The sequence below is a fragment of the Nuphar pumila genome, chromosome 12 (genome assembly GCF_984573655.1).
Source record: "Nuphar pumila chromosome 12, dmNupPumi1.hap1.1, whole genome shotgun sequence".
Lineage (NCBI taxonomy): Eukaryota > Viridiplantae > Streptophyta > Magnoliopsida > Nymphaeales > Nymphaeaceae > Nuphar > Nuphar pumila.
Window position 1 is genome coordinate 74,945,503 of NC_143260.1, and position 19,294 is coordinate 74,964,796.

Below are 19,294 nucleotides of genomic sequence, written 5' to 3' on the forward strand. Positions count from 1 at the left end.
TAAACAGTATCGTACACATGTGCACAAGAAAAAAAGAAAAGAAAAGAAAAAAAGGACTCAAAAGGCCTTCCCTAGCTGCCTAGCATTCCCAATTCAAGACCAGGACCTGGCGATCTCATATTGATGACACTTTTCTCCAAAGAAGTTTGGCACTCTCTTGCTCAGGTATTTATTACATTTACTTGAAGATCATATAACGGGAATAACAACCCTTCCTCTAGGTGGAAATACTTTTAGGGTAAGTTGTACCACTGGAGCATATATAGTCACTTTCAACGATATCTTTGAAAATTCAAAGAGAATAAGGTGAGAAAAGGATGGTGCTTTTAGCATGATTCCTTGGGCCATTGCTTTATTGTTATTAAACTTGGGGGTTTGTTGTTTAAAGTCTACTACTAAACATTATGGATTTGGAATCTAACTCATCCACTTCTATACTTGTTTAATTATTCCAATTCAAAAAGCAACTATTCCATTATCAGTGCTACGTTTAGGGTATGTTTGTGTGCAGCAAAAAATTTGAGCCTTTTGCAGAAACACAAGAAAAATGAGCATGCAATTCCGTTTGAGTTTATTATTGAATCAAAGATCATAAACTTAACATTTTGGCACGTGGGGGCTGCCGTTGCTTTAACACGGTTAGGGCATGTAAGGCTGGGTGGTTGTGTCCACAACCCAGAGTTTTATCTCGCAGGGAGGCAGGGCCATTAAGTGATCCGATTCTCGGTGAGGGTTTGTCATAAAAAAAAAATCTTAAACATAGCTCCGTACACCTGGATATATGGGTCTGCTTATGAAATTCAAGTATAAAGATGTCACGATCGAGTTTGATACTTAAGGTGTGCATCCCTTGCTGCAGCATCGAAATCGAAGTGAATGAGACACTACCCATAATGGCCATGGGAGGAGCACTTGTGGAGTTTTTACACCATGGCCATCAAAACAGGGTCACAGTCAACATGGCACCGATCTGGACATGGAACATGACTTCCAAACCATAATGGTCCTCGAAAAAAAAGTTATACCAATGGGGACTCCGCTTGTCTGGTAGAAGCAACTAGTGCACGTCACCTTGTGTTGAGACATTGCAGGTTCAAAACCCAATGGTATAGTTGTATAATTGGTAGGGGTCTGCTTAACCCCAGCTTGCTTAAAGAAAAAAAAGAACACTAAAAGCATTAAAACCATCAAATTATAAGAAGATGAACCGAAAGCAAGGTTAAACCATATAAAATATTTATTTAATTACTTTAAGAATATTGTGTTCCAGTTAGTTTAGCTGGTTACCAAGCTTTTTATTTGCCAGCATTTGTTATCACTAGTCTCTTACCATACACTTTTGTAGAGCTTTATCGTTATTTAGTAATGAAAGCCTTTAAAAAAGTGAGCCTTATACACAAAAGAGTAGAGGGTACCACCAATCATTACAAATAATTATCCTTACCTCTATGTGGGTGTATACTTTTATGACATTTTTATTCACCACTTAACCGTTCTGTCTTCCATATAAGGCTGTCAACCGTTCTGTCTTCCATATATTTATATATATGTGTGTGTGTGTGAAGCCCACGGGCTGGTCCAACCCGGCCTGAGATTTTATCAGGTTATGTTTAACCCCAATTCGGTTTGGGCTTTCTTTCTAAGTCTAGGCTCAAGCTCAACCTGGCCTGGCCCATTGTCCAGCCCTGTAGACACAAGAGGCAGTGGCGAAGCCAGGAACCTGAACTAGGGTGGGCACAAATGTACAATGAAAAGGAAAAATAATTACTAGTAATTATTCCAAAAAAATCAAATAACTATTCTAAAGCATAAAACATTCATGTCATTTTGAAAAATACCAAATAAAAACCTTAATTCTTACACCTAAATGCTAATTAGAAAAAAGTACAAAAAATACTAAAACCTAAGTAAATATTTATGTTATTTAATAAATAAATAAATAACCTATATCCTATGTTCTAACAAACATCATTCATATATATGCTAATTAAAAAAACAAATCCCTAAAATTCTAAGTTTCAAACTAAAATCAAGCATGTGGAATCATGTTTAATGTTGATTAAAAATAAAAACACAAAAATACATAATTAAATATTCATCTCATTAAAAAAACAAAATCAGATGGATGATGGTGAGATGGGTGGTGGGGAGTGTAAAAATAAATTCTCTTGGTAGGAAACATTCCTCCCCCCCCCCCATGAAAGAATGTTTCCTATCAAAAAGAGTGCTTTTTAGAAAAACTCTTTCAGCGAAAGTCTCTCTCGTTTAGAAGGGTCGGAAAATCCGTACGGATTTTCCATTTTGCATCACTTCTCCTACATCTTTCTCTTCCAAACTACCATAAGGCTCCAGTTGGGTGCCATTGTTGGGAGCCGCAATGACAGGGGTGATGAAATCATCTGATTTCGCTACAACATCCTTATCAGGATGTTGAAATTAGCCATTTATAACACCATCTCCCCTCCTAACGCCACTATCATCTCCTTTGCCCCCTAAAATGGACTCCCAACTACCGCTTACAACTGAGCCTAAAATAAGTTTGCAGTGTTTTGCATTTACAGGGACAAAATTTTCCCAAAAAAATAAAAAAAAATTAGTCAGAACCCTGGGGGCCCAAATTTTGCTCAGTAGACTATTTTTGCCAATTTCTTCTCAGTGCTATTAAACACATAGTTGCCAAAGATAGGTAGGAGATACGGGTATAAGTACGCAAGACCCTCAAAAGTTTTAGGTACGTTGTCTCTAAAAATTTGGGTATGAGTTTTAATGACATTGATAAAAGGCTTTGGCACCTGGACGACAGTACAAATTTCTAATGAAATTGGTATAAATATCTGAAAATCAGATCTCATCATTTACCTTCTAAGAATAATGACAATATATGTTGAGACAAAATAAATGCTAACAGAAGCAAAAGTACCAACTATACAAATCAAAATAACTAATATGGTCCATGATTTAAAGGCTACCTCTTTGCAAGAATTTATAAAAGATATATGCAACTATGAGCATGATATCTTGCATGTTTTCTCAAAATCGCAGCCATGTGATTAATATAAAAAGTAAAAAAATCAGGTTTAAAATGAAGAAAACCAAATAACCTTCCATGACAACGTGAATGGAAGTGATAGAAACTTGTTGATGATTTTAATGGAAGTAAGATAGAATTACATATAAAAGAACAGTCTAGGAGAGGCTGTAGAGGTCCTATTATCACATGTTTTACCTTATTTAAGAGAGATACAATGCCACTACCATAAATGAAACCAAGTTTGGTACTAGTTTCATATATGCTTAGGGATGAGTTTTATATGCATTTAAAAATATATTTTTTGGCTTTTTTTGAAATTAGTATCAGTATCTTTTGAAACTAGTTTCATACAAATACCAATTTCAAAAAAACCAAAAAACTCATTTTAAATGCATATAAAACTCATCCCTAAGCATGTATGTATCTGAAACGGGATACACAGGGTAAAATAGAGTTTCTATACAGCTTCGAACAAACGCGCCCTTAAGGAAAAAAGTCAAAACAATTTGGTTGGCTTTAGTCAAGAACTATGTAAACCTGAACCATATTTAAAACCTAAATGGGTTTACATTTTGGGTTTTGAACCCATATCCACCCCTGGACCAACTTGGTTCATATCTGGGCGAGATCATTTGCCAGCTTGACCCAAGAGTTGTTGCCATCCTTTCTGGTGCAATAAATGTCACAAATCTGATTATAGGGAAAATTCCGGTAAGAAAAAATCACATGATATTGAAAAATATGGTTATGGTTTTTCATGAATTTTTTGTAGAAAGTATTAACATGCATAAAAATACATATGAATACTATGAAAATTGTGTTACATAAAAAAGTGTGTTTGTTGCATTAATAATGTGACAAGCATAATAATTTCAAAATAAGTGATGTTTTTGAAATATCATATTTGGGGCACTTATCCACTTCTAAAAATATCGTGATAATTATACCATTGATATTTGTTACATGGATCTAGATCTAGATATGGTTGCAAGTGGGTCGTATCCAAGGCCAGAGCCATGAGTCTAAACTTAGGGTTGGCATAAACCCCTTTATTGGAGAGATTTTTGGGTTGGGAGAGAGGGGTTCAGGAGGGCGGGGCGCACATAAAAGTTTAGGGGGTGGATCATATCAAACGGTAGGTGACATTAGTAATGTCAAATACAGCCAGAATGCACCACGCATCCTTGCTAGGCTACACCAAAAAATGTGAGTTAACGGAAGTTAACCCTGCCCCCTTGTTTCCCCTCCCATCTCCCTTTTTTCACATATATATATATACATATATATATATATATATATATATATATATATATATATATATATATATATATATATATATATATATATATAACTTGAAGTTGGGAGGAGAAAACAAGAGAAAACATTGGGTGATGTTTCTCTCTCAGTACCCATCTCTCTCTCAAAACCCAACGTGACCCAGTGTTTTTCCTTTTTTCCTTCTTGACGTTGCTGTGTGTGTGTGCTTGGAATAGAAAGATGGCCACCATTAGTGGGTGCATATGGACATAATGAGATAAGTTTTGTAACACCACTCTATTTATATGCCTGTCAAAACAAAAACTCCACTTTGTTTTTGTATAACAACATATGTTCCCACCAACCCTGACGCTGGGCAGAGAGAGAGAGAGTAATGTCACCCAGTGTTTCTCCCTTTTCTTTTGCAGTTATATATATATATAACTGCAAGTTGGAGAGAGGTGAAAAAAGGGACAATAAGGGGGTGCAAGGTTAAGCTTCATTAATTCACCTTTTTTAGTGGGGCCAGTCAGGACATGTGTTGCCTTTTAGCTGCGTTCGACATTGCTAATGTCACCCACAGTTTGATACGACAGGACGGGCAGTATCACATTGATGCAACTTTCATTAGGTCCATATCTTGAACCCCACTATTTGGGGAGTTTTGGGTGAGGGTGGGCACATCCCCACCCTAGCTTTAATGTGGCGCCACTATTGGATCATTATGTAATGCCATAAAATTTCCAACCCATTTACTTAAATAATTTTATAACTCAAAAATTCAAGACCATTTTTTTTTGAAACACGAGTAATAGGTAGCAAAAATCTTTCTTTTGGATTTGGGTTAGACAATCTTGAACGGGTTACAAGAGAGTTCCCAAACACATCCATGGATTGAGCCCAACCCTGATTTGGACTTGGGTCCCAATTTATTAGAATAGCTAATTTAGTATTTATAACTACAAACCATTCACAGAAAGAAAATATTATGAAGAATATTAAAAAAGGATTTTAAAACACCCTTATATAAGTCATAAGTATGTGTAAAATTAATAAGTTTCAGCAACCAAAATCATGACACAAAATAAGGATAGTAAATTTGCCAACTCATCCCCCCATCAAAATTGTAGCTAATCATCACCTAAAATTGTTATAAGAGGTCAAACTTCATCCGGTCTATAATAACATCACATAGCATGCATTTTATCAATTAACACTCATTCATGCTACTGAACATGCATTCAGACATTTAACTATATAATCATTGCATTAGGAAAATTAAGAACATACACAAGAAGAACATACACAAGCATACTTACCGACATAAATCATGATAACACATGATTTTTTAGAGATATGCTAATGTAATTGCCATTAATTAAATAATGCAAGTAATCAAATCTAAATGTTTGTATTATCAAAACATATTTTTTATTGTGTAAACAAGAGGTCTTCGTTTCAATATTTACCATTTTGTGGGTACACATAGGGTGACTAGATCGAGTTAGACTGATACCATATGAGGGTTTATTATTCTATGATATTTTAATACCTTACATGACTAACTGAAATGACTCCAAAGGAGATTATGCACAAACTGAGAAAAAATCTTAAAAAACAGAAATAACCAAGGATGTATCAATAATTTACTACAAAAGTGTGTAGGTCCTACCATCTAGGATAATAATTGGTAGCCTTGTCTCCTAACTCCTAACTCTAATGACTGGGGACAACGAGTCATTCTCACTTGAGAAACATATTTATTAATAACAGTATCTATCAAAGTTTGTACCACTTAACACCTCTCTACGGTAAGAATAAAATTCAAAAATGGGTTGTTGGGTCATCTTTATTAAAGTGTTTAATATTTTTTCCATGCCATGCATCCACCCATCCAGGGTAAGATCACATAATGCATATGCATTATATTAGACATCTTTCACCCTTTAAGGTAAGTCCTCATTTCGTTAATATAACACATTCACTAATGCTCTGGTGTCTTTATACCAAAAGAACATCTTTCCTGTGAAGGCGATTACCAAAAATTATATTGTGTATGTGATTTTTATAATATAGTACATTGTCACACTCTGCAAGTGGTCATAGACCTCCAATTCATCAAGAGTAAGCAAGCATACATTTCTTACAATATAAACATCAATGTCACATGCTACTTATGTAAATAATTCATTAAGACACATAATTGATCTTTATCAATTCATATGCTCCACTATAAGCAATCAAGTGCAAGCATACAAAATTACATTGCATAATCTTATGAAATATCATGTCAACATCATGCTTTCATTGAATCTGAACATATTCGTATAACATGACACGATGCATAAAGATTACCATAGCATGATTTCTCATTTCATAACATGCATGAGCATGATAACATGTAACATCATGTTCCACACGCCTCACTTATAAGTCATACTACTTCATGTATACCTAAAATACTTAAGAAGCATGCGTATTCAAAATCATAAACCATGAAAGTGCATAAATTCGTAAATTCATGCTTGTAGTCATACATAAGGATATTATACAACATTTAAACGATTAGGCTTCGTAAAACTGAAGCATGCGAGTCATGAATCTTCATGCATATGTATTCACATAATAAAACATGTTTATGTAAAACTTAAGCATATGAGTCATGAGATCCTTATAAATAAGTAAAAAAACTTGCGTATTCACATCATAGAGCATGTTATCAAACATGTTTACGTAAAACTTAAGCATGTAAGTCATATAACATCATGCATATGTAAAAACCATACGTATTCACATCATATAGCATGTTATCAAACATATTTACATAAAACTTAAGCATAGGAGTTATATAACATCATGCATACATAAAAACCCTTTGTATTCACATCATAGAGCATGTTACCAAACATGTTTACATAAAACTTAAGCAAGAGAGTCATATAACATCATGCATGTATAAAAACCATACATATTCACTTCATAGAGCATATTATCAAATATATTTACGTAAAACTTAAGCATGTGAGTCATATAACATCATGCATATGTAAAACCATACGTATTCACATCATAGAGCATGCTATCAAATATATTTACATAAAACTTAAGCATGTAAGTCATATCACATCATGAACACATAAAAACTATACATATTTGCATTATAGAACATGTTATCAAACATGTTTACGTAAAACTTAAGTATGCGAGTCATATAACATTATACACACATAAAAACCGTATGTATTCGCATCATAAAGCATGTTATCAAACATGTTTACTTAAAACTCAAGCGTACGAGTCATATAACATCATGAATACGTAAAAATCATATATATTCACATCATAGAGCATGTTATCAAACATGCTTATGTAAAAACTTAAGCATGTGAGTCATGAAATCCTCATGCATACGTAAAAATCACATGTATCTCAATTATATAACATTTAAACAATTAAACTTATATAAAACTTGAATATGTGAGTCATGAAATCCACATGCATACCTAAAATCATACATATTTCAATTATAAAACTTTTAAATAACCAAGTTTTACTTAAAACTTGAACATGTGACTCATGAAATCTACATACATACACAAAAACTATATGTATTTTGTATAAACATGCATTTCACAAAATATATCACGCGAACAAGTTTCTATGCTATTTAAGTATACATTAGAACCGTATAACTACGTGAGTTAGAGTAGTATTTTCTACCTCTTAATCCATGTCAATACAAAAGAAATAAAAAATCTCCAAAATACCTGGAGGGATTTTCCTCTAAAAAAATATGTCTCTAAAAAAAAATCAAGGGTGTTCGCAGCTAACGAAATGAGGATTGGTTCACATCTGATAAATAGTGCCCAAATGGAGATAGGCTAGGCATGCACGTGGTTTCGTATCACAGTGCTGGTCATCCATGGTACGACTACCACAACTCAATTATTGTACCACGTGTTTGTACCAAACAGAGGGTTGGCAATGGCTAGGGATGCACACCGAACCGAGTTGTCTCGGGCTTGACTCGATTAAAGCTCAGCTCAGGCTCATCCACTTCGTAAATGAGCGGAGCTTGAACTAATGTATGAAGCTCAGACGAGCTATCGAGCCGAGCTTGAATGACTTATCAAGCCCGATAAGGTTTGGTTCATTGCAAACCCCATATATATAATAACTTTGCAAAAAAAATTAGAACATGATTGTTACTGTAATGGATAGGGCGTTAGTCTTTATTAAGAACGTTTTGGGTTCGAATTGTGCCTTTTTTCACTAAGAATTTTTAGTATTTATAGAATTTTTTCTGTAATAATAATCAAAAGACATGTTTTGGCTTAATGGTAGGTCTCTTGGTTAGGGAGGATGGGGAGAGGGTGGTGTGTATTCTCCCCGAAACACAAATTCGAGTGTTCCTGTGTGTACGAAGGAATATCTTGGGACCCACAATAATTCATATGTCAATGTTGCCCACAATGACTTTATAATAAAATAACATATAAAAAAGGTAAATATGCTTTTGACGAAAATGTCCTCCCGTAAGATAGATATGCATTGGATGAAAATGTCTTCCCACTCCCCGTAAATAGATTTGCATGTTTCGCCTTTGTTTTTAGCTTGTGTTACAACACATGGCCGCCTTCTTGTTCCTGCCTGATGAGTTGTGGATCCTGATTCATAGTTTTTTCTCTTATAGAAAGGGGGGTCCGGGGGTTCCCCCGACGCGGGTCCCGCTGCGCGGTCAGCGGGCGGGGGGCCGCCCCTGGCGGGGGGTCTCTGGGGGGTAGCGCCCACCAGAACAAAATTTTGTTGGGCTTATGTTTGAGACTCAATTTCTTATGGATTAGACCCAACTTGTTTAGGTTTAGGGTTGTTGCCCTTGCCTTGTATAAATTCTTTCTTTTCTTTTTCTCTTGTAACTGTTGAAAAGCGCAAAAAATTTTCTCTCTAAACAACCGTAGTTTTTTTTATTCTCTCTCTATTAAAAAGAGCAATTTACAGTAGAAATCAAATCAGAGAGTAGCGATTTATAGTATAAATCAAATCAGAGAGTATCGATTTACAATAGAAATCAGATCAGAGAGTAACGATTTACAATAGAAATTAGTTAAGAGAGTAACGATTTATAGTAGAAATCAGATCAGAAAGTAGCGATTTACAGTAAAAATCAGATAAAAGAGTAGCAATTTATAGTAGAAATTAAATAAGAGAGTAACGATTTACATTAGAAATCAGATAAGAGAGTAGCGATTTACAGTGGAAATCAAATCAGAGAGTAACGATTTACAATATAAATCAGATAAGAGAGTAGCGATTTATAATAGAAATCAAATCAGAGAGTAGCAATTTATAATAGAAATCAGATAAGAGAGTAGCGATTTACAGTAAAAATCTAATTTGTAGTGTAAATCGTTACTCTTTGATTTGATTTCTACTGTAAATCGTTACTCTTTGATCTGATTTCTACTATAAATTGCTACTCTCTGATTTGATTTTTATTGTAAATCGCTACTATCTGATTTGATTTCTACTATAAATCGTTACTCTCTTATCTGATTTTTACTGTAAATCGCTACTCTTTGATTTGATTTCCATTTTAAATTGCTACTCTCTTATCTGATTTTTACTGTAAATCGCTACTCTCTTATCTGATTTCTATTATAAATCGCTATGCTCTGAATTAATTTCTATTGTAAATCGCTACTCTCTTATCTGATTTCTATTGTAAATTGCTACTATCTGAATTGATTTCTATTGTAAATCGTTACTTTCTTATCGGATTTCTATTATGAATCGCTACTCTACTCAGTTTGACATTGTCACCATTATCTCTGCTATAAATCGTTATTCTCTGTCTACTCAGTTCGATGCTTGCACCCTGGTATCATGATGAACAATAGACAAAATGTTGATTTTTCTGGTAGTTCAACTATTTCTCACGAACAGACGACGACAAAGGGTGCTCCGACGATAATAGACGATGACCACAACAAAGGGTGCTCCAGCGACAGCAGACGATGGCAAAGGGTGCTCTGACGACAGTAGAAAGCGACAAAGGGTGCTCCGGTGGCAGCAGACGACGACAAAGGGTGCTCCAGTGGCAGCAGACGACGACAAAGGGTGCATCATCAATCAAAGCACCTGTTACAGCAGATGATGCATCGTCAAAGGGTGATCCAGAACGTTTAGGATGATATATTGCGAGGAGCTCCAGTTAAAGCAGAGTTTACTCCTTAGTGCAAAAACGATAATGATTTTAACCCTTTCCGGTGGAAGAACATTTTTGTCATTTTTTTGAAACGTCATTCTATGACGCTAATGACGGGAAAGAGTACTTAAGTCTTTGCAAATGCACCAGACTCCGTTGCTAAGTGATGCTGACACACACGGGGAAACGAGGCCCACGTGATTACATACATAGCGCTCATTTAGACCCGAGAACACGCACCTACGTGTTCCGGGGGGGAACATATAACTTGCTTTGGATTTTTTTTTAATAAATCTTGTTTAAGGTTGGCTCAGCTAGAGTTCGGAACTGAGCCAAGTTCGGTCAATGCCTTATAAGCTTGAGTTGAGCTTGGACAAAGTGATTTTGAATCGAGCCTAGTTCAAATAGCACAAGCTTGGCTTGAATTGGGCTTGTGTGCATCCGTAACAGTGGCCCACTTGGTTTGCACCAGTTCAGTATAGCAGTTGTAGCAGTGCAGGCAACATACTAGAGAGCAGGAGTGGCATTGTGTGAAGCTGGGTGGCAAACAGCCATACCACCTGGTGGCTCGTCTAGTGCTGCGCAACAACAAAAAGGAAGGGGTGCTGGGGGTGATCAGTTTAGACGAAACAGAAGGAGGAGAAGGAGATGGCGATGGTGTCACCCACCTCAGTGGTTTGACCAGAAAAGGATGAGTAGTGGTGGTCTTCCGACCACCCTGCACTCTGGTGAAGACGATGATGGTGGCAGAGGGGCTGTCATGCTCGACTAACAGGAGGTGGTCAGGGTGAAATGGGGCAATGACTAGGTTAAGTTGGGCTGCTGAACAAGTTGTGGCGCTAAGCAGGATTCACTCAGACCAGGTGAACAGTGTTGGCTCTGGCGTGGTGCTGGCTTCACTGGAGTTGGTGACAGAGGGAGACAACGGTTGGGACGGTGTTCTGGTCATGGCACTGGCAACAGTGGCCGGCAAGCTTCCAAACAACGAGGAAGAACTGTGACAGTGGTGGTTCTCTGGAAGTAGTAGCTGCGAAATAGGGGGAGAAGAAGAATCAAGATGGCGACAAGGTGGTCCTCGACTACCCTATTTCAAGTAGAACACGCTGGTGGTGCCACCACCACTGGTGGCAAAGAAAGAGAGAGAAGGGGAGGGGGTCTCAACACCCACCTCCACACCAAACTTGATAAACGAGCCTCTTAAAGCCTTGTACCCCCTTCCTTGCTTCTAAGGTTTTGGAAACTTCTAGAAGTGTGGTGAGAAAAGAATCACGCATGGGTGAGCCATGAGAGGGTGGTGTATGTTCGCCCCCGATGATTCACTGAATCCCACATTTGTGTTCGGGGGTCTGAATGAGCACCACGTATACAAGCACATGGGGCTCATATTCCCGTGTATATTGACATCACTTAGCATTGGAGTCTGGTGTGATTGCAAAGACTTAAGTACCCTTTCTTGCTATTCTTCTCATAAAGCGATGGTTTAAAAAAATGACAAAAATGCCCTTCATTCAAAAAAGAAAAAACAAACAGTTCAAAAAAAGGACAAACATGTCCTCCATCTAGAAAGTCAAGGATGATGTTGACTCTTCAAAGTTGAAAAAATGACAAAAATGCCCTTCATTCAAAAAAGAAAAAACAAACAGTTCAAAAAAAGAACAAACATGTCCTCCATCCAGAAAGTCAAGGATGATGTTGACTCTTCAAAGTTGAAAAAATGACAAAAATGCCCTTCATTCAAAAAAGAAAAAACAAACAGTTCAAAAAAAGGACAAGCATGTCCTCCATCCAGAAAGTTAAGGATGATGTTGACTCTTCAAAGTCTACCCAGCGAAACGAACCTTAATTGTTTCACCGACGAAACAAATTGACTGTAGCATTGTTCAACTTGATGAGTTATGGAGCCTGATTCATAGTTTTTGCCCTTACAGGAGGGGGTTTGGGGGCTCCTCCCAGCGTGGGTAACATTATTCAACTTGATGTATTGTGGAGCCTGATTTAGAGTTTTTGCCCTCACAAAAGGGGGGTCCGGGGGCTCCCCCCCGGCGCGGATACCGCTGCGCGGTCAGCGGGCAGAGGTCCAGGGGGGCTGCCCCTGGCGGGGGCTCGGGGGGCAGCGTCCTTCGGACCAAAATTTTTATGGGCCTTCCAACAACGATTTACAGTATTATCAGGCTTTCCTACAGCGATTTGTAGTATTTTCGGGTCTTTTGCAAATCGTTATAGCGATTTGTAGTGTCTTCCACAAATCACTATAGCAATTTGTAGTGTCTTCCGTAAATCACTATAACGATTTGTAGTGTCTTCCGCAAATCGCTATAGCAATTTGTAGTGTCTTCTGTAAATCATTATAGCGATTTGTAGTATTATTGAGTAAACAAATCGCTGTAAATCGCTATCCGAATTAGGACCAACTTGTCAGGGTCATATCTCCTTAACCGGCAATCATATTCCAAATCCGTAAAAAGTGGTGTCTTCGTTATTGAGTCTAGTTTATTCCTGTAAATTTTCAGCGATTTCTATTATCATTTCATTTCCCATTTTAACTAAATCAGACTCCTATTATTCTGTGTTATTTGAGTTGCACAACACCATTCTCGCTTGACATCCACATCTTGATTCTGGCATGCTCCTTGTTGGATTTTCCATTGATTTCTTTCAACCTTGCTTGGAACAAAAATATGTCTTTCTCACCACGATACCCTGTGCTTTTTTTGACCACGACACCTGGGACCCGTGCCGGGGGGAGCCCCCGAACCCCCTCCTGTAAGAGCAAAAACTCTAAATCAGGCTCCACAACGAATCAAGTTGAACGATGCTACCCGCGCTGGGAGGAGCCTCCAAACCCTCCTCTTATAAGGGCAAAAACTCTAAATCAAGCTTCACAACGAATCAAGTTGAACGATGCTATCCACGTTGGAAGGAGCCTCCAAACCCTCCTCCTATAAGGGCAAAAACTTTGAATCAGACTCAACAACGAATCAAGTTGAACGATGCTATCCACACTGAGAGGAGCCCACAAACCCTTCACCTATAAGGGCAAAAACTTTGAATCAGACTCCACAACGAATCAAGTTGAACGATGCTATCCACGCTGAGAGGAGCCCACAAACCCTCCTCCTATAAGGGCAAAAACTTTGAATTAGACTCCACAACTCATCAAGTTGAATGATGCTACCCACGTTGGGAGGAGCCCTCAGACCCCCCTTTTATAAGGGTAAAAACTCTGAATCAGACTCCACAACTCTTCAAGTTGAATGATGCTACCCACGTTGGGAAGATCCCTCAGACCCCCCTTCTGTAAGGGTAAAAACTCTCAATCAGATTCCACAACTCTTCAAGTTGAATGATGCTACCCACGCTGGGAGGAGTCCTCAGACCCCTCTCCTATAAGAGTAAAAACTCTGAATCAGGATCTACAACTCATTTAGTTGAATGATGCTACCCACACTGAGAGGAGCCCCCAAACTCTCCTCCTGTAAGGGTAAAAACTCTGAATCAAGCTCCACAACAGTCAATGTGCAGGTCAGTCGGTGCTTGATGGAGCAATGTAGGATCTTCTGCTGGATGTGCACAGAAGCAGAAAGAGAAGGGAGAGAGAGAGAGTGAGAGAGTTGATGTTAATGGCTTCCTCCAGGAGAGATTTCTTTCTCGGATAATCCTGCAGTGCAGAGACTGGGTCTTAAATAATCATCTTCGGAGCACTTAAGTCTTTAGAACCACTCATTTTCAAGAATCGTCATTTTTTTTGGCACCAATGGAGGAGAGGGTACTTAAGTCTTTGCAATCGCATCAAACTCCAACGCTAATTAATGCTGACAAACATGGGGATACGAGACACACATGCTTACATATGTGGTGCTCTTTGGGACCCCGAACATGAGATGTAGCTAACTCCCCTGTTTGGAGGGGGAACATATAACCTGCTTCGGTGAGCCATGCATGAATAGGTAGTTTATTGGGGATATTTATTTATTATTTAATTATTTCAAAACATAGTTTAGTGTTAATTAAGTTTATCGATTATTTGTAAAATAATTAAAATTAACAATTAATCGCTAAATGATTGAAAAAAGACCAAAGATGCGTAAAGTCCACTGTATTTTATTTAAATATTTTTTTCTAAACTTTTGTGGGTAATACACTTTATTTGATTTTGACATAACTGAATGCTTTTCGGCCAGATAATGTCCATAAAAACAATATTTGTTGTATAATCCGGTCAAATTCATGACAAATAATGTTAGGTTCCCTCATATTATATCGAGCTTGGAATCAGATAAACAAAACCTAAATAGTTTTATCTATTTCACATGAAAATTTACTTGACCCATTTTTCTCCGATTCAATATCAAAGGGGGTCATATCATATCTTAATCCGAATTCCACTGTGGCCCAAGTAGGGCTTAAAACATGTTCGATTCAGATCCTGCTAGATCTTGAGTCCAAATTACAAATAGTAGATCCAAATCCAAATTTGGATATGAATTAGTTCCAATGAGGTTAGGTTGAATTCTAAATACAAGTGATAATACTGGATCAAGAAAAAATAGAAGAAAAATCAGCTATTTACATGAAAAAAATGCAAACAGATTGAATTTTGAGTCAGTTTAATTCAGATGCAAAATTAAAATACTGATCTGAATCCAACCCAAATTCAAAAGTAATCCAATTAAACAAATCTGGATCCAAAAGTAATTTGATTGAAAAGATCTGAATGCACATTCGATTTAATTTATTGTCCAACTCTGTAAATAATATTCTGACTCAGATTGGATATCAGATCATATCCAATCCCTTTGCAGCCCTAGTCCTCAGCCAGATTTGGATCCAAAATGGATTCACCCATTGAAAGTTAAATCCAATATTGGATCAACCCAAACCCAATCCACGTCTGACCCAATTACGACCCTATCCGATAGGGTTGCACGAAAAGAGATATGGGCATATCAGGTACCTGGACGGCTGGACCATAGCTGACCCATTCCAACCCTAGCGATCCAACTGGTTAGCCCGTTTGGACCCGATCCAATTAGTCGATATTTTCAAATGAAATTCTTGCCTTCCTCCTCAAGGCAGTATTTCTGTAATTTGGTTATCTTATCTTGTACAAAACAGTCACTTCGTCTTTCCTTCCCACTATAAATACCCGAGGAGCGGTCGCGGTGGCTTGCTTTTGTTTCTCTTTGATCGGTGGGTCTGTTAAGGCGATGGAGAGGTTGCAGAGGATCTTCTCGGGGGCGGGAGGGATGGGCCATCCGCCGGCCGATTCTCCCCTTCTCGACTCCTCCGAGCAGGTCTACATCTCGTCGCTCGCCCTCCTCAAGATGCTCAAACACGGTAACAATCCTTGTCCTGTAAAACGAAATTAGGGTTTTCTTTTTGGGATTTTCAGCTTTTTTTCGCATTTCTTGCCGTTGATTTCCTGCGTTCTATGTATTCTTGTGTTGATTAACGTGTCTCTTTCTCCCCAGGGAGGGCTGGTGTTCCTATGGAAGTGATGGGTTTGATGCTGGGGGAGTTTGTCGATGAGTACACGGTTCGTGTGGTGGACGTTTTTGCGATGCCGCAGAGCGGGACGGGAGTCAGCGTGGAAGCGGTTGATCATGTTTTCCAGACTAACATGCTCGATATGCTCAAGCAGACTGGCAGGTTTTACCTTTAAAGATTTTTCCTTTTTCGTTTTTAATTTAGGTTTTGATGATATGTTCTTTGTTTATACCTATACGGGTACCGGTTTGTTTGATCTGTGGTTTGGACCATTTGGTGTTGTGTACTAATTCAGTTCCATGACGCTATTCATAACCAACCTAACTACTAGGGATTACAGTGTGATATTTGTTACCTTATACGAGAAAGAAACTATATTTTTTTTTGAAAGAAAATTTTAATTATGAATTTATCTTTAGTGATGAGATATCACTCAAGATGAGATGTTGATTACATTAGATGATGCTCACTCATCCCATTGGTAAAGAGCCAACAAGATGGGGATTACAATTCTAATGCCCTATTTTTTTTAGCCAAAAAATGTGACGGTGCAAGCCTGAATGTATCTTAGCCTTTGTCTAGTATGGAATACTATTATCAAACCGATTGAACACACTATATAAAAGAATCATTACTTTAAGTATCTCATCAATGACATTGCCTTAATTGAATAAAGCTCTAAAGAGTCAACCTACCCAAGCACCGATGTTTATTAGCTTCTTAGAACAATATTCAAGATAAGACGATCAATTAATAAAACTTGTTGGTTCAAAATCACAACGGAAATAACGTTTGGAATCGGTTAAATAATTTGAGCGATTTACAGGTATGTCAAAACATCTCTATCAAACAAATCCATTCATTCAATAAATCAAATATTTAAAAGTATTCATTAACTAAAATAAATAATTAGAAAAGTCCAAAATGTCTCTCAAGGATCAATAGTTGATTCACATGGCATCCCCACAACATCCCACAACTGCTCCAACTCAACTATTTGTATCTGTTGTTTTAAAATTTATGACATCAGACTTTTAGAGTCTCAGTAGGAATCAATTCAACAAGGCATATATACATAACATAAAGCGTGCATGCACATGTTATGAATATTCTTAAGCATTCAATTAAACAAACAATTTCAGGGAATATAATATCTAGTTATATCATAGTTAATCATCACATAATCAAGAGCATGCTTTAAACACAAATACAACTATGAATATACATGCAATATATGTAAAGTGTCTCTATTCAATTAATGCATTATTTCACTTTTAACGGCTCAATGGCTACGCCAAAGAGTCACATGACTTAGTCCAAATCACTCAGGGTAAATTATTCAATGCGTTTTAATTAAAATCGAGTACCAGCTGAGCTAAAACCACCTGAGAGTGATCCAACGCCGAGAGAAACTCATTAGTGGCTACAAACAAGATCAATCATAACTCTGTAGAGACATGAACATGCCATATAGGACATGTTTAGGTAGTCCGACTAACCCTTAACTCCGTGTAGGGATGGCAGTGGGGCGGGGGACAAGGTCTCCACCCCCTACCCGCCTCAAGATTAGAACCTCCATCCCCACCTCCATCCCCGTCGGGGATGGATTTTAACCTCCACCCCCGCCTTCATCCCCGTTTCATGTCCTCCATCCCCAGTTCAAACGGGGATGAGGCGGGGCGGTGCGGGGCTGGGAAAAGTGGCAGGGACGGGACGGGACGGGACAGGGCGGGGCGGGGATCGTGGCGGGGCGGGGAAAAGGGTACGTCCATCCCCGAACGGGGATGAATTTTAACCTTCGTCCCCGCCTCCATCTCCGAACGGGGATTGATTTTAACCTTCGTCCCGGCCTCCATCCCCGTTTCATACCCTTCATCCCCGGTCCAAACGGGGCGAGGCGGGGCCTCGCTTTCCCTCGGTCCACTGCCATCCCTAACTCCGTGGACTGGGGACTAGTGAGACCTTTCGCCCATAAAATAAAACAGGGTCTACGCAAGTTGTACCACTGCCCTCTCCAGGTCAGGGGAGTCTGATCATGTGTGTTAAGCGACTAATTCTACCCTGAACCGTTATTGTAATCTTTCATCTTGTGATTTCAGTGACTGACTTTGCTCGAAAATCGGCCTCAAGGTTCTCTTTATTAAGGCAATAGGTCAATGAAGCTGGGTTGTCCACTCACACTGAGTGTCTCAGATTCATCAATTTATGTTAATCATTATAACATAAAAGCATGCATAATCACCAAGTGCATATTATAAACATCAATAACAATATATATTGATATTGTATTCATTTGATTTAGTTCTGAAACTAAACCATGTCTCAACCGGTTTACTTTTGAAACCCAGACAACATGAGCACAAGAGTTTCAACTTGAAACTGTAGAGACTTAATTTTATCACTCAGTATAAATTTTGTTTTGGTCAGATTACAGTGAGGATAAATCTGCAATTTTAATAGTATATGTGCATATGTGTTCACTAAACATAGTTACAAACCTTGTCGTATTTGGGGTTCGGAGCGGAGAAAAATAATTATTTTATTGAAACTAGTTTTTCTGTCCCTGAGCTGACCTGTTCAGTTCAGTCTCTTCAAATAAACCTCAAATAAGCAACCTTATAGTACCAAATTTTTTTTGTAGAATTACTGTAAATAGATGGACTTGTCTAGAACAATATCCCACAGAGATCATGTTCAAACTTCATCAGATCCATGAATTAAAATTCATGGACTGCAGCTAATTTAGGTTCTTAGATAGGTAGGGCTGCAAAAACTTTCAGGTTTTTGGGCCAATTTTCGTGATTTTTAACTCACAAACCGCAATAATTTTTACACAATTTTTATTAGAACTTTCTTAATATGTAATCTATCATACGTAAAATTTTAAGTCATAATCATGGAATATATTAATAGAAATAAAATCAATAATATAGTACAACAGAAATACAGGATGTATGTCAGGACAAAAATCATGTTTCAATTTTCGAAGATCGTAACTTCTCATTCGAAACTCGAACAGAGCCAAAATTTCTTCTATGACTTTCTCAATGAGTATAGAACACCCTTCTAAAATTTGGAATTTTTTGGCCAAGCCGTTTGAGCGTATGATAAAGTTCTTGAAAAGTGTTTGTGCCAATGAAAAACAAGACAATGCTTTTTCATAAAAAAATCATGTATATTTTATATTTTTCATAAAATAAACCATATAAACGTGATTTTTATTATTCAATTCATCATGATACATTAAATTTCAGTATAAACATGCTTCAACAAATTTTTATGTTGCATATGAAATCATTCAACACAAAATTGAA

The 19,294-nt window shown here is 37.6% G+C and overlaps 1 protein-coding gene across 1 annotated transcript in view; it reads left to right on the top strand.

Annotated features, from left to right (window-relative positions):
• The first annotated feature begins 15,660 nt into the window (after positions 1–15,660).
• The window catches only part of LOC149821029 (26S proteasome non-ATPase regulatory subunit 14 homolog), a 29,763-nt gene continuing 26,129 nt past the window's right edge, over positions 15,661–19,294 (top strand). Inside the window, exons 1-2 of the mRNA XM_089983766.1 lie at positions 15,661–15,830; positions 15,965–16,142. Coding sequence (XP_089839892.1) covers positions 15,701–15,830; positions 15,965–16,142 — 308 coding nt within the window. The 5' untranslated portion in view covers positions 15,661–15,700. The remainder of the gene's footprint in view (positions 15,831–15,964; positions 16,143–19,294) is intronic.